The sequence below is a fragment of the Ptychodera flava genome, chromosome 5 (assembly GCF_041260155.1).
Source record: "Ptychodera flava strain L36383 chromosome 5, AS_Pfla_20210202, whole genome shotgun sequence".
Taxonomy (NCBI): domain Eukaryota; kingdom Metazoa; phylum Hemichordata; class Enteropneusta; family Ptychoderidae; genus Ptychodera; species Ptychodera flava.
Genome location: NC_091932.1, coordinates 32,132,508 through 32,160,278, shown reverse-complemented (window position 1 = coordinate 32,160,278; position 27,771 = coordinate 32,132,508). Strand labels below are relative to the sequence as shown.

Below are 27,771 nucleotides of genomic sequence, written 5' to 3'. Positions count from 1 at the left end.
TTCCCTTACCAAATCTGGAATAAAAGTCAAAGTCAAGGGTCACTGTGCAAAAGTTGGTACTACAGAAACAAATTACCCAAGATTTACCAATATTTGAAATTCAATATGGCCCCCATCCCTATTTTAACTTTATGGGCAAAAATAAAATTTTCTCACACCAAGTTTTTTAAAAATGAGCTCGTACAAGTGGTATATCAGAAAAGTAGAGAAAAAATAGAAAGCCTGAATATCTGTCACGTTTTAATCCTACCTTAACATCAGGTAGAAGGTGTTATCAACTAAGAACAAAAATAAGGAAATAGTGTGCTTGCTTGTCATAAGTTTGGCTGTATTTCATTTCAAGGTTTTATTTCCTGGGGAAAACCAGGTCACCAAGGAAATCATGAAAAGCAATTATAAGCACACCAGTATAAGAACCACCCTGAACTCAGCAGTGAGTTAATCACACTAAAAATGAGGAGGCAGATGTGTGCAGTTCTTTGTGGCCTGCTGGTCTTTATATTTTTGACTACCAGAACTTGCCGATCACCACTTAGTGCACCTTGGAAAGTGCACTCACACAGCATTATAACAATATCACACAGTAAAGATGACACCATTCCAAGGAACCTTCCTGTTGACCTAACACAGCTGCACCTACGTTATAACCAAATCAAACTCATCTCTAAAGAAAGCTTCATACAACTCAACCAGCTCAACAATCTCCAGATTGCTTACAATCCACTTACAGAGATTCAAAGCAAGGCTTTCTCCAGTCTGTCTAATCTGAAGAAGCTTACCCTGTCATGCTCAGAATACGCAGTAAAGGAATTTCCAAACAACAACTACCCATATCCAAAAGTCACAGCAGATGTATTCCTTGGTTTGGAGAAACTCACTTTCCTATCCCTACAGATTATGGGCATCAAGAATCTATCTCGAGATTTCTTTCAAAATGTGCAAAACCTGCACACGTTAATGCTGCGCAGAAATCCAATTCAAAATATTACCATGGATGCCTTTGACTTGCTGGAGAATTTGGAAATACTGGATCTCTCATTCACATTCATCACTGAGCTACATCCGCAGTCTTTCAGAAAGCTGACAAAACTGAAAACATTGAACTTGTCTCCAACTAGGCTGCATACTGTACCTTCTGATGCACTGTCAAACCTTATCAGTCTTCAGTTCCTGAACATTGGTGGCAATTTTTCAACTATCAAGTTTGAGGAGTCCATCAGGAAACTTGCATTACGAAAAGTCGTTATTAGGTCAATGTACACAAAAAGTGAGTTTGAATACGTTGCAGAAAGTAAAAGTTATCTTGCTTCAGATGCGTTTCAATATTTGAATACCACTGATTTAGTGACAGAGTTTCCCATGGAAATGACTAAGTCTAGCAAAACCAAAAGAAACCTGTTTTCCTCTTCATTAAAACAGTTTACATTGTCATCCAAATCAAAATGTTTGAGAGAAGTTGAGAATATCATCAAAGCCTTGCCACACAAAGTAAGAGTTCTGAACCTATCAAATAACAAACTGAGGTCTCTCAGCTCCACTGCTTTCAGACATCTTCAACAACTGAGATTACTTAATTTAAGTTCAAATGCATTATATTGGCTTCAGGAAGATACCTTTGTAGGATTAAAGAAACTACATGTTTTAGATTTGTCAGACAATCATCTTGATTCAACCTCTCTTCTTTCCTTGCGTGTGTTTTCCAACAGCGATTACAGTTTAAAAGTGCTCAACATTTCCAAGAACTTGTACATGACATGTGATTCTGAATCAATTTTTCGGTCAGTGTTTAATATTGCCACCTTAAGAGAGTTGGTTATGAACAAAATGGGCCTTAGATTTGATGATGAACTGTTGGCAATCAGCCTTTGCAACATTCCTAACTTGCAACACTTGAAACTAAAAGGAAACACCTTTTTCAAATTCAGCTTGACTTGTCTGATGAAACTGCAGTCACTTCAGTCTCTAGATCTTTCCAACAATGAAGTAAACCCTACAGGTATTTATTACCATAGCTTCATGTTTTCTAAACTTCCTAATCTTCAACACTTGGATCTTTCAGGACGTAGGTTTGATCTTAAGATATTGAAAGGTACATTTTCCATCAGGACTCTGGTCCTTTCAAACACTGGTGTGTCTACAGTTACTGCTGATAAATGGGTAGATTTTTGGGATAACTCACTGAACTCTGAGTGGGCAGAAGTAGGTTTAAAGTTTCCCAAGCTTCGTAAGTTATTTCTTTCAGAAACACGCATTTCTTACTTGTCATCTACTGTCTTTGATAGCATTCCAATGGCTGAGGAACTTCACTTGGAAGGAAACGAGTTGACCCACCTTGATATGTCCCAGTTCAGTAATCTAACACATCTCAGACATCTTGATATGAGTCGCAATAAGATAGTCACCATAAATGGAAGTTCATGGTATTTACCTAATCTGACCACTTTGCTGTTGTCCAGAAATGGAATAGTTTCCATTCCAGAATCATTCCTGGGAGGAAAATTTCTGCCATCTCTGCAATGGGCAGATTTGCAGCGATTGCCGTTCAGCTGTGACTGTCAGCTCAGCTGGTTTAGAAAGTGGGCAGACAGTGACAAAATTGTTGTTCTTGAAGGTTTTAATGATTACCACTGTTCATCTAGCACTGACAAGCGAGTGTCATTTGTCAAAGATTTCAATCCTTGGACATTAGACTGTGAATCACATCTCACCATGTACATTAGCATTGATTTGTCTTGTGTTGTAGTTGTTTTGGCCATTGTCTCTGCTGTGTGCATGTATTATCGCTTTTTTATCAAGTACGCCTGCTTTGTGGTCAAGTTGAAGGTTAGACGTTATTGTGAAACTGTCTAGGAAGAGAAGCGGGAGAAATATGATGCATTTGTGTCATACAATAGCAAGGATGAAAATTTTGTCCAGGTTGACTTACTTTGACATCTTGAGACAAAGTTTAACATATCTGCACATTTCAAACATTTCATACCAGGGAAATCCATCATTGATAACATCCAGGACAGCAGGAAGACCATTCTCTTGTTGACACCAAACTTTGTAAAAAGTGAGTGGTATCACTTTGAAATGAAAATGGCCCTGTATCAATTATTTGATGAAGGTAGGGATGTTATTGTTCTTGTTTACTAGAACCAATCCCTGAGAAAGATTTGCCAAGGAGGCTGAGAAAGCTCTTTGCCAAAAAGACTTTCATAAAATGGCCCAAACAAAACAATCCAAACTGCTAGGTAATTGTTTTGGGTTAAGCTAGAAGATGCTCTTAAAGTTCCTGGGAAAGTTGACTGTCTACATATAGTTTTAATGAACCAATTTTAAGAGTTTGAAAGTTTGAAAGTACTGGCCTGTTTGTTTGGTGTTTTTGTAATCCCTGGTAATGCTGCAAACAGACCAGTAGTGAAGTGTGATCAGGAAAATTGAAATTCTTCTATTACAGAGCTGGATAGTTACTGCTTTGAGAAATTTGACAAATAGTCTTGTTAAATTAGCTTTTTCAAAATTTTAATTTATACAGCACAAATGGTATAATATGGCATATACACTATGCATTGTCTTATGTTTTGGTGGTCCCCTTTGTGTAATTTGGAGAAGTGTGAATTTATCAGAGTTCAATGGTGTAATCATGAAATGGATAGCAAAATCTTGTACCAGTTATCTTTCATAGAGAGAATTGTTATATTATTCACAGCCATCAGATGATTTGAGATTCTGAAAGATTTATGCAATTCAGTTGTTTGAAAAATTATGTAATTTCTTTAACTTAAACATCTTTATTCATTACATAAAAACTATTTAAAGTTTCTCATGAATATATGCACATATTTTCAAAGAATGACTTAAATGGATTCAACTTGGACGAGGAGGGCATCTACTTCCATTCAACACGAGTTTTCTCTGAGCTGTTTTTCTGCTTTTTAAAACTTCTTTATAACAGTAGTTAGACAATTTTTCTTGTGAATTCTTTTTTATATTTGAAGTGTAATTATTTGATTTTTAGAGCCAGCATTTGTAAAATTTAATGGTTTTCCATCGTGTTTTTGAATAAAAAAGTCACACGTGTTACATGTGTATCTGTGTTTAGTTCTTTTTTGTGATGTACAAATGGTTTACCCTGACCCCTTTGAGTGCATTTCCAACGTAAAGTCACAATACACTTGTAAAATAAAACATATTTGGAAAAGAATCAATCAAATTGAAAATGTAAATGCAAATGTACTGCTTTGTAATATTCTAACTAAACACACCCTACCATCACAAATTATGTTACAAATGTTGATCAGTGAACAAGTACACTACTTTCATTATCTAAGGAGAGTGTTTGGTTATTACCAAAATTGAACAATATGTCAGCCTCATTTCAAGTGACAGCAAGAGTTACTACTCAACTAAAATGTTTACAGTTATGGGGACAGATAAGTCGAAAACATTGCAAAGATCTAATGTCATTTCTGTGTCCAATGTCAGGTTCAGTTTTCGAAATGTAGGTCATTTTTTCAGGTAATTTCAAACAGATGAACTTGCTTTCAATGAGAAAATTGCAAGGCTATGTTATAACATGACTACAAGTATAAAGCTACATTCAGGGATGACATACAGCCACAGTAAATTTCCCTGCATCTTCGACATCAAACGTCACCTTTGACCTACAGTCCCTGCGAATGTATCAATGAGCATGGGCATAACTTGGCCTCTGCTATTAATGTTTGGATAAATATGTTCTATTTTTGAAATTAATTTTCTGCAAGAGATGTCAATATAAACTGAGCTACTGCAGTTGTCCTCATGTTTCATTTTAAAGCCATTTCTGGTGATCCCTGGGATTGCCTTTGTTCTGGTCTGTAAGAGGATTATGGAGGTGTGATAGCCTTTTGTTTTCCATTGAAATTATAATCTTGTTGGTAAATTTTCTGATGAGACAATCTGGCGCCAACGAATGCCTTTAAAAGCATAATAGCACTTCTATTAATTATTTTTACAGAAAAAGTTAACAGCAAACTTACATCAGCATCTAGGTTGCTTGTCTTTGTAATATGAACAGTTTTTGATAATAGCAGGAAATAAGAGTTGAAAAGCCAATATAGCTACTAGCACTTTTATTTTAAATGTGCAATTTTAGCATTTATTTTCCATTGCAATTATCTGAGTCCTGTTTTGAAATATATTGCTAAAGAGTCTTTCATTTTGTTTTATCACCGGAAAAGTTGGATTGCCTTCAAGTGAACAATCCTTTACAAAAGAGGACTGCAGCCACTCAATGACAGAAGTTCCAAACATTTACAGTGGTTTGTGTTGACCCATTGGCATTAGACGAACTAAACACAATGTCTAAATCGAGGTGTTGCCAACACTGTCAGGTGCAATTATCAGCTAAGCGGTAATATGAGTCATTCATAAAGGAATCAACTCTGCAAAAGTTGAACATTGTCTAGCAGTAGGTTAGATGCAGTCAAAACAACACCACACAAGTCAACACACTGTCAAAGTCATATCACTTGCTTTCAGGTGTAGTTGTTTTGACTACGTAATGCAAATGCGTCAAAGCAAACCTCTGTATGTGCAATCTTCACTTTAAAATGAGTTTAAGTTTTGGATAGAGTTCCCAAGCAGTGCATAAAGTCAAATTTGATCAAATGTTTATGAAAGATTATTAGTTTTTGGTCAAAACTTTTTCTGATGAGTATTTTGTCAATGTAATATTGCCATTTTGATGCATATGCCGGGAATGATGAGGTAAATAAATATTGCATGTTTTTCATTTTCGATCATAAAGATATAATTTTCAAAAAATGCTAGTTAGACATGTACATTTTGTTTGATATCTTCTTTCCATCGTTTTCATCCTTGGTTAGGCACATAACCCATTTTCATAGTTCTGTTCAATTTCAACATAGTGTTGTTGGTTTGATACAGTATATACATCTATCATAATTTTTATTGAAATACAGCAATAGTATCTATCCCTTATGTGGATTTTATGCATTTTCTGCACTTTTATATCTTTCCTACTGAACAAATGGTTACAAAAAAAGAAGCAAATTATATCATCAGTCAGAAATCATAAGGGAAAATAGCAAGAATTACTATTGGTTGAACAACAAACAATCTTTCATATTGGGAAAATGATATGAAACCAAGCTAATTTTAATCAGAGAAAGTGCAGTGCAAGGATTTGTTTATCATGCTGAACTCATGTCTGTGATTTTCCAAGTTTGCTATGATTCACAGGAGGTGCAGTCATAAATATTGAATGCAACAAAATATTTGACATTAAGATTAAAAACAGATAAAACCTCGGTCCTTCAATAATTAACTCATATATTTGTTATCATGTGATTGCTGGAGATCACTTCATGGTTTTTTCCCCTATTTGCAGTAAATACCAATGGGAAAGTCATTGACGTTCTCTTATATGCAAAACAAAGTCACTGAGCAAAGCATGTATGCACAGCAGTGGTATGAAAACTACCCAGAACTTTGTGTTATGTAGACTTGCTTGTTTATATCAAATTTATATCAAATCAAAGTAATACACTTTTGCAGACAGTTGGTGGTGGGATGAACAAGAAAACCACTTGTATAAAAAATGTACCTTGCAGGGTTTGCATTGTCATAAAAATAAGCATGTAATTCATAACGATGTCAGGCCTTACTTAATGTGCATGAAAGGGGCGGCAGACTTTTCTCAGAAGTTTTTCATGACCTCGTTACTCTTTATTATATATGTTAATTTTTTTAAAGAACACTCAATGTTACAACTTATGACTCATTCTTTTTTAAATTTGGTAGATTATAAACTTGATTTAGTGAGAAGAAAAACCATGTATCCATGGAGCAAGGAGGCAGGTCCATAATGTTGGTCTACTCACTACTGCAATGTGTAGCATCATATGCACTTGTACTGAAATTTACAAGAAATTAGTGAGAAAGAATTCATACTATCTTGCACATAATTTACAAGTCTTAGAATTTTATTTCGTGCAATCAATTAGTGAGAATTGTGCTTTCTCACTCTGCAGCTGCAAGAAATTGAATTCTCGCAATCAATCTGCTAACTAATTTCTTGCTGGTTGATTGTGAGAATTCAATTTCTCTGTCTGGGTATATCAGGGCAGTGGTTAATGTATGGCCTACATACATGAACTCAGAAAATATGCAATTTAACAAATAATGATCTATCAGACTCATCAATTTTTAGTTTAGCTTTATCTAGGTATTGCTAGTGTACCTAAGAATTTAGACTAAACTCAATACATTAACTTTTGGTAAATTACCCAATTACAGAAATTCATCAAATATGCAAATGAGCTAATAATCAGAATGTCATGCTTGACAAACTTACAGAACAGGTTAACCTAACTATGATTAAGTCAACATACCGGTAAATGGTTTCAGGATTGATATATAGCCCAACTACAGAAATTACTTAAGCATGCAAATGAGCTAATAATCAGTATTGTGCTTATAAAAACTTGACCTTCCATGACCAAGGCACCTAACAAGGCTGATGAAATTCAGGGCACTGAACTACATACCGGTATATGGCCAAATGAAAAATAACTGACCTGCTGGACTTTTTTATGGATCTGGAAGTACTGTGAGATCATGAACCTATTACAGTCGAGGAGTGGTCATAAATTATGAATGCATAGCAGTGTTTAAAATTTTGGGCAGAATGTTATCATCTAAAATAAACACATTACAAAAGAATCATGTGCTTGTTTGCCATATGCTTGCTAGTACCTCTAGGTTCCGCTTCTTAGGCTATGTTGAAATCCATTCTACAAGGGAATTACCATGTCACTGAAGTTTGTTTTATGCAAAAGCAGGTCACTGAGCAAATCATGCAAAGCAAAGGTAATAGTACAATCTGAACTCAGCAGTGAGTTGTACTCAAAATGAGGAATGGTCATACACAGATCTTTGTGCATGCTGGTCTTCATGTGCGTATCTACATGCGGTACTTGTAGATTCAGAATTACAGTCAGTTACGTGCAGAGAAAACGAACAAAAGGGTGAACTCAGCAGTTAACGTTTAAACAAAATTTATTACGAAAATAAACTAATTGCTAAGTCAGGGATAGAGTACAAGCTTTAAAAGTGTACAGACTACTTATCTCAGCTGGGACGGCAAAGCTCCAGTCTCAGAGTTGTAACAGTCAGTCGGATGAATGAACAGTCCTTTGGCTTGCAGGCTTGAAGCTGCACAAAGTCCACAGTATAAATCCAGCGTTGACAGTGAAGGTCTTGAAAAGTCTTGAGAATGACTACTGCTGGAGTTTAGTAACACACAAGAGACACGATCCCAAAAGTCTGACTGGAAGCTGTGCACGTCCCTTTTATAAAGGCATGTAAGAACAATCTAGAACTTTTATTGACATGCTAATTACTGTTCTAAAATTATCTCCCTTACACAACTAATCAACTTTCCAGAACATTCCAAACATGACTAATTGAATTCAAGGTTGTGAGGTCATCAAGGGCAGTGACCTTGGAATGTTCTAGACTAATTGAACTCAGGTCATGATGAGTGTGGGGGAAATGACCTACATAACACACCCCCTCTTCAAAAAAAGAAAATTTTTCAAAGAAAAATCTTTCTTTTACAAATGTAATCTTGAAAGGATTTAAGTACTCAAATTTGTTTTACTCTAAAGTAAAATTTCTTGAAAGTGAACAACAATAAACTCTAAATACGAGAGAGACAGTCTGCAATTAAATTGTCTCTGCCTTTGATATGTCTAATGTCAAGATTAAACTCCTGTAACATTAAACTCCATCTTAGCAATCTCTGATTTTGCCTTTAAATTTCTGCAGAAAAACAAGAGGGTTGTGATCAATATAAACCACTATTGGCTGATTTGAAGAAGTAACATAAACTTCAAAATGCTGTAAAGCTAATATCAAAGATAAACACTCTTTTTCAATTGTAGAGTAGTTTCTCTGGGATTTGTTAAATTTGCGTGAAAAATAGCAAACAGGATGATCTATACCATGACTATCCTCTTGCAATAAACAGCACCAGCAGCCGTATCACTAGCATCTACAGCTAATTTGAATGGCAAAGTGAAATCTGGTGCAGACAACACTGGGGCACTTTGCAGTATGGCTTTAAGTGTATGAAATGCCTGTTGGCATTGCTCTGACCAAACAAACTTTACTTTCTTTTTAAGTAAGTTAGTCAAAGGCTCAGTAATTGTGGAGAAATTTGGACAGAATTTTCTGTAGTAACCAGCCATACCGAGAAAGCGCATCAGTTGTCGTTTGCAGTTTGGTATGGGAAAACTTGAAATGGCACTGATTTTGGCATCAACAGGTTTTACCTCACCCTGTCCTACAGTATGTCCGAGGTAAGTTACCCTTGCCCAACCAAACTCAGATTTGGCAAGGTTGACAGTCAACATTGCTTTGCTCAGTCTCTCAAAGAACTTCCGCATGAGCTTGATGTGTTCCTCCCAGGTGTCACTATACAGGACGACGTCGTCAACGTAGGCTGCACACCCGTCTAGCCCGGATATGACGTCGTTGATCATCCGTTGGAACGTTGCCGGAGAGTTCTTCATTCCGAATGGCATCACCTTGTACTGGAACAATCCGTCTGGTGTAACAAAGGCGGATATTTCACCGAGCACGATCCGTCAGAGGGACTTGCCAAAATCCCTTCAGTAGGTCAAATTTCGTCACATACTTGGCTTTTCCCACTCGGTCGATGCAGTCATCAATCCTCGGAATTGGAAAGTGTCTGTCTTTGTTAAAGTGTTGACCTTCCAAAGTCCGTGCACATACTATAACTGTGATCTGATTTGGGAACAAGTATGCACGGCGAACTCCAGTTACTTTTACTGGGTTCAATAAAGTCATTGTCCAGCAGGTATTTGACTTCTTCCTGGAGATATTTCGCTTTTGTTGGATTCAGTCTGTATGGATGTTGTTTTACAGGCTTACTGTCCCCAACATCAACGTCGTGATAGATGACGTTTGTCCTCGTTGGAACATCTTGAAACAGGTGTTTATATCATGGAGCAGTTCTTTCACCTGTTGTTGTTGTTCTGGCTGGAGGTGTGCCAACTTTGTAGACTCCAGCTTCTCCAGGATTTCTGAGTTCTGAAGCTTGACCGAGCCCAGCTTTGAGTTTAGAGTATTTTCACTCAAGTCAGTTTCAGTATCACTATCTTCATAATGGTTTGAACTGACGGTACTGACAGGCTGAGTTATAGTAGGATTATCCCTATCCAAATATGGCTTAAGCATATTTATGTGACATAGCTGTTTTTGTTTTCGCCTGTCAGGTGTTATTATGATGTAATTTAAATCACTCAATTTCTTATCAATTAGGTATGGCCCAAAGTAACGAGCATGGAGTGGTTTGCCAGGAATTGGAAGTAGAACAAGAACTTTTTGACCTGGTTCAAACTTCCGTTTTGAGGTGCTTTTATCATATTTGGTTTTCATTGACTGTTGAGATGACTCAAGATTTTCTCTGGCTAATTCACATGCTTTAGAGAGTTTTGTACGAAAATCTGACACATATTGCAAAATATTCAGACAATCATCATCGTCTGATAGGAATTTCTCTTTAACGAGCTTAAGTGGGCCACGGACTGTATGTCCAAATACAAGCTCAAATGGGCTAAAACCAAGAGACTCTTGAATTGACTCTCTAACAGCAAAGAGCAAAAAATGAATTCCTTCATCCCACTGCTTCTCTGTGTCAAAACAGTAGGTCCTAATCATGTTTTTCAAAGTTTGATGAAATCGCTCAAGAGCACCCTGACTTTCTGGATGATAGGCGGATGACCTATACTGTTTAATGCCTAGCTGATCCATTACTTGTTGAAAAATTCCAGACATAAAGTTGGAGCCTTGATCGGACTGGACACATTTAGGGAGGCCAAATAAAGTGAAAAATTTGACTAAAGCTCTCACTATAGTCTTTGTCTTTATGTTTCTCAGTGGTATGGCTTCTGGGAACCGAGTTGATGTACACATAATTGTCAACATGTACTCATTTCCTGATCTTGTTTTTGGTAGGGGCCCAACACAGTCTATTAGTATCCTACTAAATGGTTCTTGAAATGCAGGAATTGGCTGTAAAGGGGCCTTTGGAATAGTCTGATTTGGCTTTCCTACCATTTGACATGTGTGACAAGTTTTACAGAAATGTGCTACATCCTGCCTGAGATTAGGCAATCAAAGTGACTGAGAATTTTATGATAAGTTTCCTGACTCCTAAGTGACCAGCCCAGGGCGTTTCATGGGCCAGGCGCAATATTTCAGCACGGTAGGGCTTTGGAACCACAATTTGATGTTTTATAGCCCAATCGTCATCAACCAAAACATCTGGAGGTCTCCATTTACGCATGAGAATACCAGACTTTGTATAATAGGAAACAGAGCTATCTGAAGTTTTACCTTCATCATCTACCCTGTCAAACAAAGACAAAATATCTGGGTCTTTGTGTTGTTCTGCAATGAGATTTGATCTAGAAAATGTCTGACTTTGGTCAGCAGAAGTTTTACTGGAAGTTTCAAATCCATGAGGGATAACGGAATGATCCGTGTCAAACACCTGACTGAGAAAGGTGTCATTTAAGTCAACATCTGTGACATTATTTTTGAGAGTATTTTGATTCTCGGAAGTTTTCTTTGACATGGCTCGAGTAATAGCACATGAAGGAAATAAATCGGGTATCTCTTGTTCAATTGGCTCTGGATCCTGATCTAAACTAGGATTATCAGTCACAAGTGGATTAGTAATGACCTGTCCCCAGCAAGGTCGTTTCCAAGAAGAAGGTGAATCCCTTCAAAAGGCAAAAAAGGCCTAATACCTAAAGTCACAGGTCCAGAAACAAAGTCCGAAGACAAATAGACATTATGGAGAGGAACAGGAATGTAGTCATTGCAATCTACCCCCTTAATAAGAACTTTAGAACCTGAAAATGACTTTTCAGAAAACGGCAGGGTATCTGCCAACAAAAGAGACTGGGAAGCCCCGGTATCTCTTAAAATTTTGACAGGGGTAGCGGAAGAGAAATCACTAGAAAGTGATATAAAACCATTATGAATAAATGGTTCGAAAATACCCATAATGCTATCTTGAGAAGAATTGACCTTGACCTCATTAATTGGGGATAAGAGGGGTTTAACCTCAGAAAATGTGTTGCACACATTATTAGACTCTAATTGAGTTGATGAAGAAATAAAGCCGGTGGGCTTAGATCCACTTTGACCACTTTGACCTTCACGTTTTCTTTTCAATTTGAAACAATCTGACATTAAATGGCCGTCTTTCTTGCAATAATTACAAGAAAGTGTACCGAACTGTTTGTCAGAAGGAGATTGAGACTTGGGATCTGATGATGTGGAAGTGTTACTTGAATTTTGTGAACTGTTGTCATTTGATTTCCTACTCTCCTTTGAAAAATTCTTGGATGAAAAGGAGGAGTTAAATTTACCTGCATTGTTTCTGTAGGAAAAGGACTGGGATGGTTTGCTGAGAAATGAAGATTTGTGAGTCAATGAGTAATCATCGGCCAAACGTGCAGCAACCTCCAATGTATCTGCCTTTTGTTCATTGATAAACGTCTTGATGTCACTCCGAATGCACCTCTTAAATTCTTCAATCAAAACAAGCTGTCGTAATTTGTCATAATTCTGACTGACCTTTTCAGAAGAGCACCAACGATCAAACAGTTGTTCTTTTGTTCGAGCAAATTCAACATAAGTTTGATCCTTCACCTTCTCAGAATCCCTAAATTTCTGACGGTAAGCTTCAGGCACCAACTCATAGCCCTTGAGAATTAATTCCTTCACAGAATCATAATCTGAAGCCTGCTCTACTGACAACTGAATGTAAATTTCTCTGGCTTTACCCACCAAAGCACTCTGCAAAAGCATAGACCAGGACTCCTTAGGCCAATTCAGACTCTGAGCAATTTTCTCAAAATGAAGGAAATATTTATCAACTCCTTTTCTTGGAAAGGGGGAACTAACCTGAAATGCTTAGTGATGTCAAACTTGTCTGAAGGGAAGAATTTTCCTGACTGTCCAAGCTCTAAACGTTTTATTTCTACCTGTAATCGCTGTTCTTCTAATCGCAATTCTTTTTCTCTCTGTCTTTCTTCCATTTCTAATCTTTCCTGCCTTTCTTTTTCTTTCTGTCTTTCTTCCATTTCTAACTGCATTCGTATTTTTTCTTTTTCTAATGCCTGTCTCTCTTTTTCCATTTGTAATTCTTTTTCTTTCTGTCTTTCTTCCATTTGTAATTCTAGTTTCTTAATCTCCAAATTTGTCTGCAATTCTAATTCTAATTTTCTTAGTTCAGAGGAAGACTCAGGCTCATAATCTTTTAAGGCAGACTCTTCAAAATGGCCAGAATTAACTAAATGTTTGCAATCTTGAACTGTATTTCTCGCTTGCGCATAGATCTTTTGACATCTACTTTAAGGAAATTTGCCAGTGTTGCTATTTGCCAGTGCTATGAGGTTGTCTTTTCTGAGGGAATTAAATGTGTCCTGATCAAGGTCATCCATAAATTCGTCTGGCTTGAATTCCGCCATGATTGAATTTCGCTGAGTTCACAGTATACAGTAGTTTTGAAAAGGCTGTCAAAATGTTGTCAAACGGCTCAAAATATTCGTATCCCGGACGAGCCCCCAATTTGTTACGTGCAGAGAAAACGAACAAAAGGGTGAACTCAGCAGTTAACGTTTAAACAAAATTTATTACGAAAATAAAACTAATTGCTAAGTCAGGGATAGAGTACAAGCTTTAAAAGTGTACAGACTACTCATCTCAGCTGGGACGGCAAAGCTCCAGTCTCAGAGTTGTAACAGTCAGTCGGATGAATGAACAGTCCTTTGGCTTGCAGGCTTGAAGCTGCACAAGTCCACAGTATAAATCCAGCGTTGACAGTGAAGGTCTTGAAAAGTCTTGAGAATGACTACTGCTGGAGTTAGTAACACACAAGAGACACGATCCCAAAAGTCTGACTGGAAGCTGTGCACGTCCCTTTTATAAAGGCATGTAAGAACAATCTAGAACTTTTATTGACATGCTAATTACTGTTCTAAAATTATCTCCCTTACACAACTAATCAACTTTCCAGAACATTCCAAACATGACTAATTGAATTCAAGGTTGTGAGGTCATCAAGGGCAGTGACCTTGGGAATGTTCTAGACTAATTGAACTCAGGTCATGATGAGTGTGGGGGAAATGACCTACATAATTACAGACAGTCAAATCTGTCCTTGAGTCACTTTATATATAAACAGAGAGGTCACATGTCTATAGTGAGTTCCTGTGGCAGTACTGTTACATTTCACAAGTTACAAACCATCTACACTAAACAGTCAAATCTTGTATTTGGTCTGTAGCCACATGTAATTGCCAGACTTTGGTACATATGTGTAATGGCCAATGTATCTGTCTTTGTATTACCTTTATCAAAGTCCTTTTACAGAAAGCAAGATGACTCTAATTTGACCAATTTGCATCAGCACCACAATTGCTCCATAATTAAAAAATGCATCATGATTTTCAAATGAGTTACAACATCACATTTTTCCTGTTATCTTTTTCTACATTCACCATTCAACACATCAATGCTCTGAAGAAAGGCCACTTCCATGTAGCAGTCACTTTTTCCAGGTCCCTTGTGTGACAACTGTGCAGTCTGACAGTGGTCACAAATAATGAATGACAAGCAATGTTTGACAATTGGTAAGATCCTGAAGTTGTCATTGAAAACAAAAATATTGGAACAATTATAAAAAGTTGCAGCTACTGGCCCTTTAAGGTAGTATGAGCCTCAGAAGTGAAATACTTAAATATTTGCTTAAATTTGCCTAAATGAAATTTCAAACTATTCCCTCACCAAATCTAGAATAAAAGTCAAGGGTCACTGTGCAAAAGTTGGTACTAGAGAAACAAATTACCCAACATTTACCAATATTTGAAATTCAGTATGACCGCCATCCCTGTTAATGCTATTGGCAAAAATAAAATTTTCTCACACAAAGTGTTTTAAAATTAGTCTCTACAAGTGGTATATCAGAAAAGTAGTGAACAAAATAGAAAGCCTGAATATCTGTCCCCAGGCACATTTTACATTTACATCAGGTAGGTGTTATCAATTATTATAGAAGAACAAACATAAGGAAATAGTGTGCTTGCTTGTCATAAGTTTGATATTAACTCATTTTAATGTGTTACTTCCTGGGGAAAACCAGGTAACTAAGGAAATCATGAAAAGCATATCAGCACACCAGTATAAGAACCACTCTGAACTCAGCAGTGAGTTTATAATCACACTAAAAATGAGAAGCCAGCCGTGTGCAGTTCTTTGTGGCCTGCTACTTTTCATGTGTGTGACTACATGTACCTATGGATCACCTCACATTTCACCTTGGAAAGTGTACTCACACAGCATTATAGCAATATCAAACAGCAAAGATAATACCATTCCAAGGGATCTTCCTGTCAGCCTAACACAGCTGCACCTACGTTATAACCAAATCAAGCTCATCTCTAATGAAAGTTTCTTACAACTCAAACAGCTCACCCATCTCCAGATTGCTTACAATCCACTGAGAGAAATACGAAGCAAGGCTTTCTCCAGTCTGTCTACTCTGAAGAACCTTACCCTATCATGCTCAGAATACGCAGTAAAGGAATTTCCAAACAACAACTACCCATATCCAAAAGTCACCGCAGATGTCTTCCTTGGTTTGGAGAAATTGACTTTCCTATCCCTACAGATTATGGGCATCAAGAATGTATCTCAAGATTTCTTTCAACATGTGAAAACCCTGCGGACTTTAAAGCTGCGTAGGAATCCGATTCAAAATATTACCATGGATGCCTTTGACCTGCTGGAGAATTTAGAAATACTGGATCTCTCATTCACATTCATCACTGAGCTACATCCACAGTCTTTCAGAAAGCTGACGAAACTGAAAACACTGTACCTATCTCCAACCAGGCTGCATACCATACCTTCAGATGCACTGTCACACCTTATCTGTCTCCGGTTCCTGCGCATTGGTGGCAATTTTTCAACTATTAAGTTCGAAGAGTCTGTCAGGAAACTTGTATTACAAAAAGTCGTCATTTGGTCAATGTACACGAAAAGTGAATTTGAATATATCAAGGAAAGTAAAAGTTATCTTGCTCCGGATGCTTTTAAACATTTGAGTACAACCGTATTAGAGACAGAGTTTCCAATGGAAAAGTCTACATCTAGAGAAACCAAAATAAGCCTGTTTTCCTCTTCGTTAAAACAGCTTACATTGTCATTGAAATCAAAATGTTTGAGAGAAGCAGAGAATATTATCAATGCCTTGCCAAACAATGTAACAGAACTGAACTTATCAAATAACAAACTGAAGTCAATCAATAACACCGCTTTCAGACATCTTCAACATTTGAGATTGCTTAATTTGAGTTCAAATGCATTACATTGGCTTGACAAAGATACCTTTGTAGGATTGAAGAAACTTCAAATTTTGGATTTGTCAGATAATCCTCTTGATTCAACAGCTCTTCTTTCCTTGCATGTGTTTTCCAACAGCGATTACAATTTAAAAATGCTCAACATTTCAAAGAACTTGTACATGACATGTGACTCTGATTCTATTTTCGAGTCAGTGTTTAATATTTCAACCTTGAGAGAGTTGGTTATGAACAAAATGGGCCTTAGATTTGATGATGAACTGTTGGCAATCAGCCTTTGTAATATTCCTAACTTACAAGACTTGAAACTACAACATAACAACTTTTTCAAATTCAGCTTGACTTGTCTGATGAAACTGCAGTCACTTAGGTCTCTTGATCTTTCTAATAGTGAAGTAAACCCTACAGGTATTTATTACCATAACTTCATGTTTTCTAAACTTCCTGATCTTCAACACTTGGATCTTTCAGGACGTAGGTTTGATCTTAAGGTACTGAAAGGTACATTTTCCCTCAGGACTTTGGTCCTTTCAAACACTGGTGTATCTACGGTTACTGCTGATAATTGGGAAGATTTTTGGGATAACTCACTCAATTCTGAGTGGGCAGAAGTAGGTTTAAAGTTTCCAAAGCTTCGTAAGTTATTTCTTTCAGACACACGTATTTCTTACTTGTCATCTACTGTCTTTGATAGCATTCCAATGGCCGAGGAACTTCACTTGCAAGAAAATGGGTTGACCCACATTGATATGTCCCAGTTCAGTAATCTTACACATCTGAGATATCTTGATATGAGTGGTAATAAGATAGTCACCATCAATGGAAGTTCATGGTATTTACCTAATCTGACTACTCTGCTTTTGGCAAGAAACGGAATAGTTTCCATTCCAGAATCATTCCTGGGAGGAAAATTTCTGCCATCTCTGCGATGGGCAGATTTGCGGCGACTGCCCTTCAGCTGTGACTGTCAACTCAGCTGGTTTAGAAAGTGGGCAGAGAATGACAAAATTGTTATGCTTGATGGTTTTAATGATTACCACTGTTCATCTAGCACTGACAAGCAAGTGTCATTTGTCAAAAATTTCAATCCTTGGACGTTAGACTGTGATTCACACCTCACCATGTACGTAAGCATTGCCTTGTCTTGTGTTGCTGTTGTTTTGGCCATTGTCTCTGCTCTGTGTGTGTACAATCGCTGGTACATCAAGTACGCCTGCTTTGTGGTCAAGTTGAAGGTTAGGGGTTATCGTGAAATTGTTGACTTGGAAGAGAAGCAGAAGAAATATGATGCGTTTGTGTCATACAATAGCAAGGATGAAAATTTTGTCCAGAATGAGTTACTTGGCCATCTAGAGACAAAGTTTAGCATATGTGTTGATTTCAAACATTTCATACCGGGGAAATCCATCATTGATAATATCATTGACTGCATACAAGACAGCAGGAAGACCATTCTCTTGTTGACGCCAAACTTTGTGAAAAGTGAGTGGTGTTACTTTGAGATGGAAATGGCTCTGCATAGATTGTTTGATGAAGGCAGAGATGTAGTTGTTCTTGTTTTACTGGAACCGATCCCAGAGAGAGATTTACCAAGAAGGCTGAGAAAGCTTTTTACTAAAAAGACTTTCATAGAATGGCCCAAAGAAAACAATCCAACTGCTAGGCAATTATTTTGGGCTAAGTTGGAAGATGCTATCCAAGTTCCTGGGAAAGTTGATCGTTTAAACAAAGTTTAAGTGAATCATTTTTAAAGGTTTTGAAAGCACTGCCCTCATTCGTTATGTTATTTTTTAATCCTGGGAAATGCGGCATACATATATGAGTAGTCAAGTATGAATAGGAAAATTGAAGATATTCTATTACACAGCTGTGTAGTTATTACTTTGAGAAAGGTTCTAAAACATCTCCTTTGTCAAATTGACTTTTTTATAATTAACTTTTGTCACATATGTGTGTGTTAAAGATTAGTATAGCATAAAAAGTATAGTATATAGCACATAACTTATAAGCTTTGGAGAAGTATAAAGTTACTAGAGTTCAACAGTGTTTCATCTAGACAGGGGATGAGGGTATTCCTTCTCTGTTGACATTTTGACATCCCCTAGTAATTTGTCAAGGGGGGACCAGGCCCTCCTCCCCATATGAAATGGTGCTAGTCACACCAGGGATACAAGTAGAACACATGAACTGGTGAAATCCCTCAAAATAGTCTGGTAAAAGGGGGGGGGTCCCTCCCTGTTGATGCCCTCCTTGGCACTGGCTCATTGCTGTGAACCATGAAATGTGGAGCAAAATCTTGTACTGGTTATCTGCCATGGAGAGCATTGTTAAAGTATATTATCTGTCACCATCATATGATTGGGATTTTCAAAGATTACAAAATCAGAAGTTTGAAAAAATTATGATACTTTCTTGAAATTTATCATTGTTAGCCATTTATTACATACTATTTTATGTTTCTGATCAATAAATGCACATTTGTAAAAACTTCTAAAACCAAGAATCATGACAAAACCCTAATGGGGTGACTAAAATGTCCAAAACACTGTACAATGAACTTAGGATTGGATCAAATTTCTAGCATGGATTAGGCAGCTTTGTTACTCCTTCATACATGAAGAAGGTTAGAAAACACATGTGTCAGTTGACAATGCAAAGCTGGTAGCATCCTAATCCTTATGACATGGAGTATGTGACATCTAAGATGTTGCCTTTTTCAGGAAGGTTTTATCATTTTGCTAAAAACACTTGGACAGAATTCTTACCACTGCCGCAAGAAAATATTTTTTGCAATTTAAAAAAAAATATGCACATAAGAAAATGTAACATACTAAGAGGGAAAAGTATGCCTGCAATATTTGATGCTGTTGTAATTGTTTCTTTTTAACAACCAGATATGAACTGAAAATGCTCCTGTGCTTCAATATCAGTTGCAGCAATTGTCTGTAAATTGACACTTTTCTCTGACATTATTGCAACAAGGTTGTAACCTCATTAACATTGTTAGAACAAGCGTTACGAGCAATATTCATTATGTGAAATTTCACTTGAATTATTTTACAGTATGTGAATCAGAAATTTTCAGAAATAAAAATGCTGTATTTCTTTCACTGCTGTCACATCATTGCATCATCACTTAAATAGCAAGTTTGATCGTCTGTAATCTAGTCCTTAAAGCCTTATATTTGTGAAGTGCATCAAATATGCAAATGACAAATAATAACTGTAAATTCAAAATATCCCTCACTATTACAAGAATACTGGTGTATCCTTATAAATAGTAAGTTTCCTCATCTATGGCAAAGTCCTTTCAGCTACATTTCATTGAAGAGGCAATTTTCAATCCCTGGTTTTCACTTTTAGTGGCTGTTGACATTGACTGTTTTATGTGATTTAAGTTCTTTGTTCTCCTTTGAAATTTGTGCATAGTTAGTCAATTTGCTCAGAGATAAAGCTGACAAAGAACCTTTCAAGACTGTTACGTCATCATATTCATGACATAAATGTCAAATTTCATCAACTTTGGTCATGCACTTCCAGTCTTATGTTTGTATTTGGTAAAAGATACTTTAATATGCATATTAGTAATTAGCCAATGTAATGTTGTACCATGTTGTATATTGCAAGTTTTGTGAACTAAGGTCTGATCAATTCAATATATCCTAATTAGGAAAGTTCATTAAATATGCAAAATAGTACTTAGCTGGTGTTAAAATGCTAAATGAATTCCATTACTGTAAGTTATGATATGTTTTAGTATCAACAATGTACACTGCAAGTTCCTCAACTTTGGTCAAGTCTATCAATTAAGATATACTCTGGTATATCCTGAATTAGGAAATTAGATTTAACATGCAAAAAAGTAATTAGCTGAATGATTTCAAAATATGAAATGACTTTCGTTACTACAACATCATAATATCTTCAATGCATGTAGCAAGTGTCATCAACTTTGGTCGAGTCAATCCAGACTTAATTCCCTGATTAGGAAAGTTTGTTAAATATGCAAATTAGTAGTGTTATTGTCATACAACTTCTATGACTTGAAATCAGTCACATGATCCCTTCATGAACATCTTCATAAATGATTTTTTGACAAATAATTTTGCAAATTTGGATTAATTATGCAAGCAACACCCTTCAAAAGCTAACCAGTTACTGCAATTACCAAGCAGAATGCATGCACTAGATTGGGACCCAATCTAGTGCATGCATTCTGTTTGGTAATTGCAGTAACTGGTTACTGCAATTACCAAACAGAATGCATGCACTAGATTGGGACCAAATCCAATGAGCCATTATTGAGATATTGAGCTAACAGACAGACAGACAGGCAATGGAACATTTACACTAGCTCACATATATGCATACGTGCACCAAAAAGTACTTATATTAGGAAGCAAATTCTGAAATATTTTTAGAACAAGAAATTCTCATTGTTTCTGTTTTATGACTTTTCTAACACTTCCTCAATGGTCTGAGTGATTTACATTTTGCTGAACGACTAAAATAATTGCCAAATATTTCCAGAATTTTGAATTTTGAAAAGAATTTTGCTGTCTGTGTGATCTTTGATGTTTGTTGTTATCATTATGTGAAATCATGTCATTTGCAAGTCACAATCCACATCAGTAATTATTCAACTGATATATGTCAAGTTAAGCACACCAATACTGAGTGTTACCATTTTGTGCATAGTCTGGTCAAATTTGCAGATTATTTACTATCTTATTCAGCTGTTTCACCTAAGTCCTCTTTTATACTTGGAGTCAAATTTTTATGAAAAATTTTTCTCATGGCTTTCTCATATCTGAATCTGAATGACCATTGTCAAAAATCACTGACACTGACAGCACACAAAAACTGGTTTCATGTGTGCGTTAACATTGTCTCAGAAGTTAAATGTATGTACTATGATTTTAAAATCATTTATGATATTGAATTTTACCGGTAGTATTGCTGTCACAGTAATCTCTTTTTTTTTTCACAAGTCAACAACCAACTCACACTGAATGTATGACTCAGTAATACTCAATATGGTCACTTCCACAAGGCGGTCACCTTTGTGCTTTACCACTGTACACAGTTATGACTTAAAGGTATACTGTCACCTGTTCCAATTTTGCCACAGTTACCATGGAAAGTAGAAAATCTAACCAATCACAGATTTTAAGCGAGTGGCCGCTCTTTAAAAACAGCGCCCTCACATGGGCATTTTGAATTCCAAGGAACGCCCCTTTGACCATATATGGGCATATTTAGATTACAGGTGACTGTATACCTTTAATTATGATGAACTTTTCATCTCTGAGAGTGGTCATAAATAATGAATGCAAAGCAGTGTTTAACACAGGGTAGGTGTATCAAGTAAGATAAAAGCCTATGCCTTCAGGATATCATGTGCCTATTTGTCATAATGACGACGCTTGTTAACCATTTCAAGGTTTCACTTCCTGGCTACGTCTGAATTCTGAAAGCCAAGCCACTGAAGGTTATGTCAAATTAGGTTACAAAGAAATCCTGCATGCACCTTATACATGCACAAACCTGGTACAGGCAATTAACCACCCTCAGCTCATTAGCACATCACATTCAAAATGGGAAGCTGGTCATATGCAGTTCTTCCTGGCCTGCTGGTCTGTCTATCTATGATTACCAGTACTTGCAGATCTGGGAGTGCGTATTACTCACATGATGTTGCACCATGGAAAGTGTACAATCACAGCATCATTACAATATCAGAGAGTATGGATGACATCATTCCTAGGAACCTCCCTGTGAACTTGACCCAGCTGCATCTGCATTCTAATCAGATTCGTCTCATCTCTGCTGAAAGCTTCAAAGAACTAAAACAGCTCAAGATACTGCAGATTGATTACAACCCACTGACAGAGATTGGAAGACAACCTTTTGCAAATCTGTCTAACCTCGAAAGTCTCAGTCTAGGATGCTCAAAACAAGCTGTGAAGGAATTTCCGAACAACAACTACCCATATCCAGAAGTCACGGCAGATGTTTTCCATGGTTTGGAGAAACTGACTTACCTATCCCTGGAGATCATGGGTATCAAAAAGGTAGAAAGAGATTTCTTTCAACATGTGAGAACCCTACGCACTTTACTGCTGCGTAGAAATCCAATTCAAAATATCATCATAGGATCCTTTGACCTGCTGGAGAATTTGGAAAAACTGGATCTCTCATTCACATTTATCACCGAGCTACATCCGCAGTCTTTCAGAGGGCTGACAAAACTGAAAACATTATACCTGTCTCCAACCAAGCTGCATACCATACCTTCAGATGCATTGTCAAATCTCATCAATCTTCGAGTCCTATTCGTAGGTGGTAATTTCTCAATGATCAAGTTTGAAGAGCCTGTCAGTAAACTAACATTACGAAAAGTTCTCGTCCGGTCAATGTACACAATCAGTGAATTTGAATATATCAAGGAGAGTGAAAGTTATCTCGCTCCGGATGCTTTTCAGCACTTGAATACTGGTTTATTGATGATTGAACAGTTTCCCATACAAAAAGCTGCTTCTAATGAAACAAAGCAACACCTATTCTCCTCCTCATTACAACTTCTAGCCTACTTTTCTGGATTTTTACCTAAGTCACTGTGTGTGAAACAAGAAGAGAACATTATCAAAGCCTTGCCAAAGAACATAACCTTGTTGAACCTATCAAACAACAAACTGAAGTCAATCGGCTCCACTGCTTTCAGACATCTTCAAAAACTGAGGTTACTTAATTTAACTTCAAACGCATTATATATGCTTGAAAGAGATACCTTTTTAGGATTAAAGAAACTTCAGGTTTTAGATTTGTCGGACAATCGTCTTGATTCAACAGCTCTTGCTTCCTTGTATGTGTTTTCACAAAGTGACTATAGTTTGAAGATTCTGAACATATCAAAAAACACATACCTCATATGTGACTCTGATTCCGTTTTCGAGTCTGTGTTTAATATTGCCACATTAAGAGAGTTGGTTATGAACAAAATGGGCCTTAAAGTTTATGATGAACTGTTGACAATCAGCCTTTGTAATATTCCTAACTTACACGATTTAAAACTAAAAGGTAACACATTTTCTAAATTCAGCTTGACTTGTCTAATGAAACTGCAATCACTTACATCCCTAGATCTTTCTAACAGTGAGGTACACCCTACAGGCGTTTATTATGATGACTTCACATTTTCTGAACTTCCTAATCTTGAATATTTGGATTTATCAGGCCGTAGGTTTGACCTAAAGGTGCTACAAAATGCTTCTTCCATTAAGACTCTGGTCCTAACAAACAGAGAAGTACCCTCAGTAACCACCAGTATCTGGGTAGATTTCTGGGACAACTCACTTAATTCCGTGTGGGCAGATCTGGGCTTAAAGTTTCCCAAGCTTTGTAAGTTATTTCTATCAGACACGCATATTTCTTACTTGTCATCTACTGTCTTTGATAGCATTCCTATGACTGAGGAACTTCACTTGGAAAGAAATGACTTCACTTATCTTGATATGTCCCAATTCGGAAAGCTTACTCATTTGAGATATCTTGATATGAGTGGCAATAAGATAGTCACCATCAATGGAAGTTCATGGTATTTACCTAATCTGACCACTTTGCTGTTGGCCAGAAATGGAATAGTTTCCATTCCAGAATCATTCCTGGGAGGAAAATTTCTGCCCTCTCTACGTTTTGTTGATTTCAAGCGATTGCCCTTCAGTTGTGACTGTAAACTCAGCTGGTTTAGAAAGTGGGCAGACAGTGACAACATTGTGGCTCTTGAAGGTTTTAATGATTACCACTGTTCATCTAGCACTGACAAGCGAGTGTCATATCTCAAAGACTTCAATCCTTGGAATTTAAACTGTGGATCACACCTTGCCATTTACATAAGCGTTACCTTGTCTTGTGTTGCTGTTGTTTTGACAATTGTCTCTGCTGTGTGCGTGTACAATCGCTGGTACATCAAGTATACCTGCTTTGTGTTCCAGATGAAGGTCAGAGGTTATCGTCAAGTTGTTGACTTGGAAGAACAGCAGAAAAAGTTTGACGCATTTTTGGCATACAATAGTAAGGATGCAGATGTTGTCCAGGGAGAGTTACTTGACCATCTTGAGACAAAGTTTAGCATTTGTGTACACTTCAAGCATTTCATACCAGGGAAATCCATCATTGATAATATCATTGAATGTATCCAGGACAGTAGGAAGACCATTCTCTTGTTGACACCAAACTTTGTAAAAAGTGAGTGGTGTTACTTTGAGATGGAAATGGCCCTGCATCAATTATTTGATGAAGGTAGGGATGTAATTGTTCTTGTTTTGCTGGAACCAATCCCAGAGAAAGATTTGCCAAGAAGGCTAAGAAAGCTCTTTGCAAAAAAGACTTTCATAGAATGGCCTAAAGAACACAATCAAATTGCTGAGCAATTATTTTGGGCGAAGTTGGAACATGCTATTAAAGTTCCTGGGAAAGTTGATCGCCTACATGAAGTTTAAATTAGTAACTTTTAAGGTTTTGAGAATAGTGACCTTTTATGTTATGTGTTTTCTTAATCCTAGGAAATGTGGCAAACACATCAGTAATCAAGTGTGAATAGGAAAATTGAAGTTCTTCTATTACGCACTGTATAATTGTTGCTTTGAAAAAGGTGACAAAATGTTCCCGTTGTCAAATTGACGTTTTACTACTACATGTATATAGCTTTCAACTGTTGTATCGGTATATAACTGTGTAGTATATCATTTGTACAGAACAAATAGTATAGGATAGTATATACATGTGTTGACTTAATTATTTTTGTTGGAGTGGAATTTCGGAGAAGTATAAATTTACCAGAGCTTAATAGCATGAACTGTTATCAGTGGTTAACAAAATCTACTGCAAGTTTACTTCCATGGAGAGAATTATTGTAGTAAGTTATATCCATCACCATCAGGTGATTGGGATTTTGAAAGATTTATATACCAGGTCAGAAGTTCGAAAATAATAGTACTTTAATGTAATACTATACTTCCTCTGTTCAGAGTGGTTGAAGTGAACTGGAAGGCAAAAACTTTTACAAATGTTTTCAAGATCACTTCTGACAACATGCAGCAAGACAAAATTACTTTAAAACCACTCCCGAAAAATTAATGTCTATGGCAGTGTGAGAAAAATGGAATATTTGTTATAAGACTTCAAAGAATTTGTTGGGCAAGTTTCCCAACAATATTTCCACCACCATAAAGAGTGCTGCCTTTGGTTTTACGACATTTGTTATATATGTGAGATCATGTGATATCTTGAATATTAAGTGACTGGAATTTTCAAGTCACTTTTCACACAATGTCAAGAGATCATTCATAATTTGAATTTTTTCTGACCAAAGGTTGTTATGATACACACATCATAAACACGCATCGCCATTTCATATGTATTCTTGTTATATTCACAGATTCTTCTCTCTCAAATTTAACTGCTTCACAATACACATGTCGTAGTTCATTTTAGCATAATTTACGATTGAAAATTTATGCTTTGATATATGATATGTGACATTTAAGAATGCAAAACCAATTGACTTCCCTATTCAGTGAAGTTTTCAATAGTTATTCAGTTGCTATGGGCGAAACTAACAATGTCACATAATCAAAATATTTTAGTAATAAAACAAGATATATTTTTTTCAACTGTAAAATACATGGTCATTTATTTAAGACCAGTATCAACTTTATTCAGGTGGTCCTGTAGCCTAGTTAGCTAGTTCTCCTAGCATTCTTAATCAAAGTATTTCATCAGGTCTTGCCCCACTACATTTGATCACCCCTGTTTGAATCATGTGATATACCCGGTACTTATGTGACATTAACCTGTGAGTATCCATCCCCTTTTGTCAACTGTGAATTTTACAAGGGAAAAAGCAAAGAATCAAAAGATCTGACCTGCTAGAGGTTCTTCGTTATCCTTGATTGCCGGCAGCTCTCTGAGGACCATGCAGTCTTCCTCTGTCTTCGACAACCACTTGTTGACTTCAAATTTCAATTCAGTGCTGTTGTCATCCTTAAGGACAATGTTGCTGATGTGTAGTGATGGTGATTTCTTTTCTCCAGTGTCTCCTGCTTCTTCTTCATCAGCGTCTTGAGGTTCTTCCAACCAGACCCTTATCTTGTAGACTTGGTGGAGTTGTGTGGTTCCAGGGTCAAGCTGTGTGGAAAATATTGAAACTATCATTGTATCTTTGTTGACCTGGTATTTCATACTTACTAACTATGAATTAGAGTTCATCAGAATATTGGTACAAACATTCTGACATTTTTTGTGATGTGTTTGATGGATGTTAAGGTACAATTTGAATGGTCAATAATTACACAAAAAGTGGTGGTGTGTAGGCAAACTGATGTAATAAATTTCTGACTTATCTACATGCATCAATAGAAATGTATTTGTTATACACAAATCCATAATAACAACAACAGGGTGTGTTACCCTAGCCATTCTCAAAACAACATAGAAGACAAACTGAAGTCATAGGTGAACCAGTGATGTCATAGACTTAGACTCCCCTGGCTAGCAAAGATTTTCCCTGCTTTCAGGTGCAACAGTGGAGGTGTTTTTTTCTTATGCCAAAAGAGATGATGAGTATGTAACAAAAATCTAAAATCGGAGCTTCTTATCTATTCACTCTTTTGTCATCAAATTTTGGTATACGTGACCCCCATTGTTTTCTGGATCATTCAATTGGAAAGAAGGGATGTACAGTGCAACCAGTGCATATTTCCTCACCTCAAATTCATCCATTTTTCCCGGCGTAAACATGTCTTCCACTGAATCATCCAATGTCATCAATTCTGACATGTGAGATGAGATCCTCTCTCTCATTTCGTAGGCAACAAGTCTGACCTTAGCACCATTCAAATTACTCTCATGGTCTTGGCTTGTCTCCACAGAACACTTCCAGTTGGCTGAATGGAAAAAGAAACATCGTTTGGAATATTTTATATCATACATGTCGTTTTGCGTCATTGCTAGTGCATGTCAAACATTCACAGCTGTTCAACCATGCTATGAGTACGGCTGAATAAACGTTTTAGATGATGGAATGAAATTACAAAGAGGTTTCATTGTACATGCCTAAAAAATGAACGACTAAGTCTTTTGCTCAAACTTTTATCGATGAAATTTCCAACCATTCTCTTACCAAATCAAGAACACAAAGCAGGGGTCATAGTGCAAAGTTTGGTACTACAGAAAAAACTTACATAACATTAACCAATACTTGAAATTCAAAATGGCCACCAACGCTTTGTCAACTTTATGATAAAAAAATTTA

General features: G+C 36.7%; 2 protein-coding genes across 5 annotated transcripts in view; one reads left to right on the top strand and one right to left on the bottom strand.

The window, feature by feature from the left end:
• LOC139133522 (uncharacterized) overlaps positions 1 to 27,771 on the bottom strand; it is a 205,799-nt gene that overhangs the window by 57,131 nt on the left and 120,897 nt on the right. For all 4 annotated transcript variants that reach the window (XM_070700175.1, XM_070700174.1, XM_070700177.1 and 1 more), the window contains 2 exons: positions 27,225 to 27,403; positions 26,384 to 26,645 (listed from right to left, as the gene is read on the bottom strand). In XM_070700175.1, coding sequence (XP_070556276.1) covers positions 26,384 to 26,645; positions 27,225 to 27,403 — 441 coding nt within the window. The remainder of the gene's footprint in view (positions 1 to 26,383; positions 26,646 to 27,224; positions 27,404 to 27,771) is intronic.
• Positions 454 to 25,031, top strand: LOC139132636 (uncharacterized). Its single transcript, XM_070698905.1, has 4 exons — positions 454 to 1,267; positions 2,060 to 2,823; positions 15,236 to 18,187; positions 22,040 to 25,031. The coding sequence occupies exons 1-4, from the start codon at positions 454 to 456 to the stop codon at positions 24,956 to 24,958; spliced, it is 7,449 nt and encodes a 2,482-aa protein (XP_070555006.1). The 3' UTR covers positions 24,959 to 25,031.

Bases quoted from the DNA above. Each gene is read 5' to 3' on its own strand.
- LOC139132636 (XM_070698905.1), top strand. From the start codon at position 454: ATGAGGAGGCAGATGTGTGCAGTTCTTTGTGGCCTGCTGGTCTTTATA. The intron at 2,824-15,235 runs GTTAGACGTTAT...GGGGAAAACCAG, and splicing joins GCTTTGTGGTCAAGTTGAAG to GTAACTAAGGAAATCATGAA. The intron at 18,188-22,039 runs GTTTAAGTGAAT...TCAGCTCATTAG, and splicing joins AAGTTGATCGTTTAAACAAA to CACATCACATTCAAAATGGG.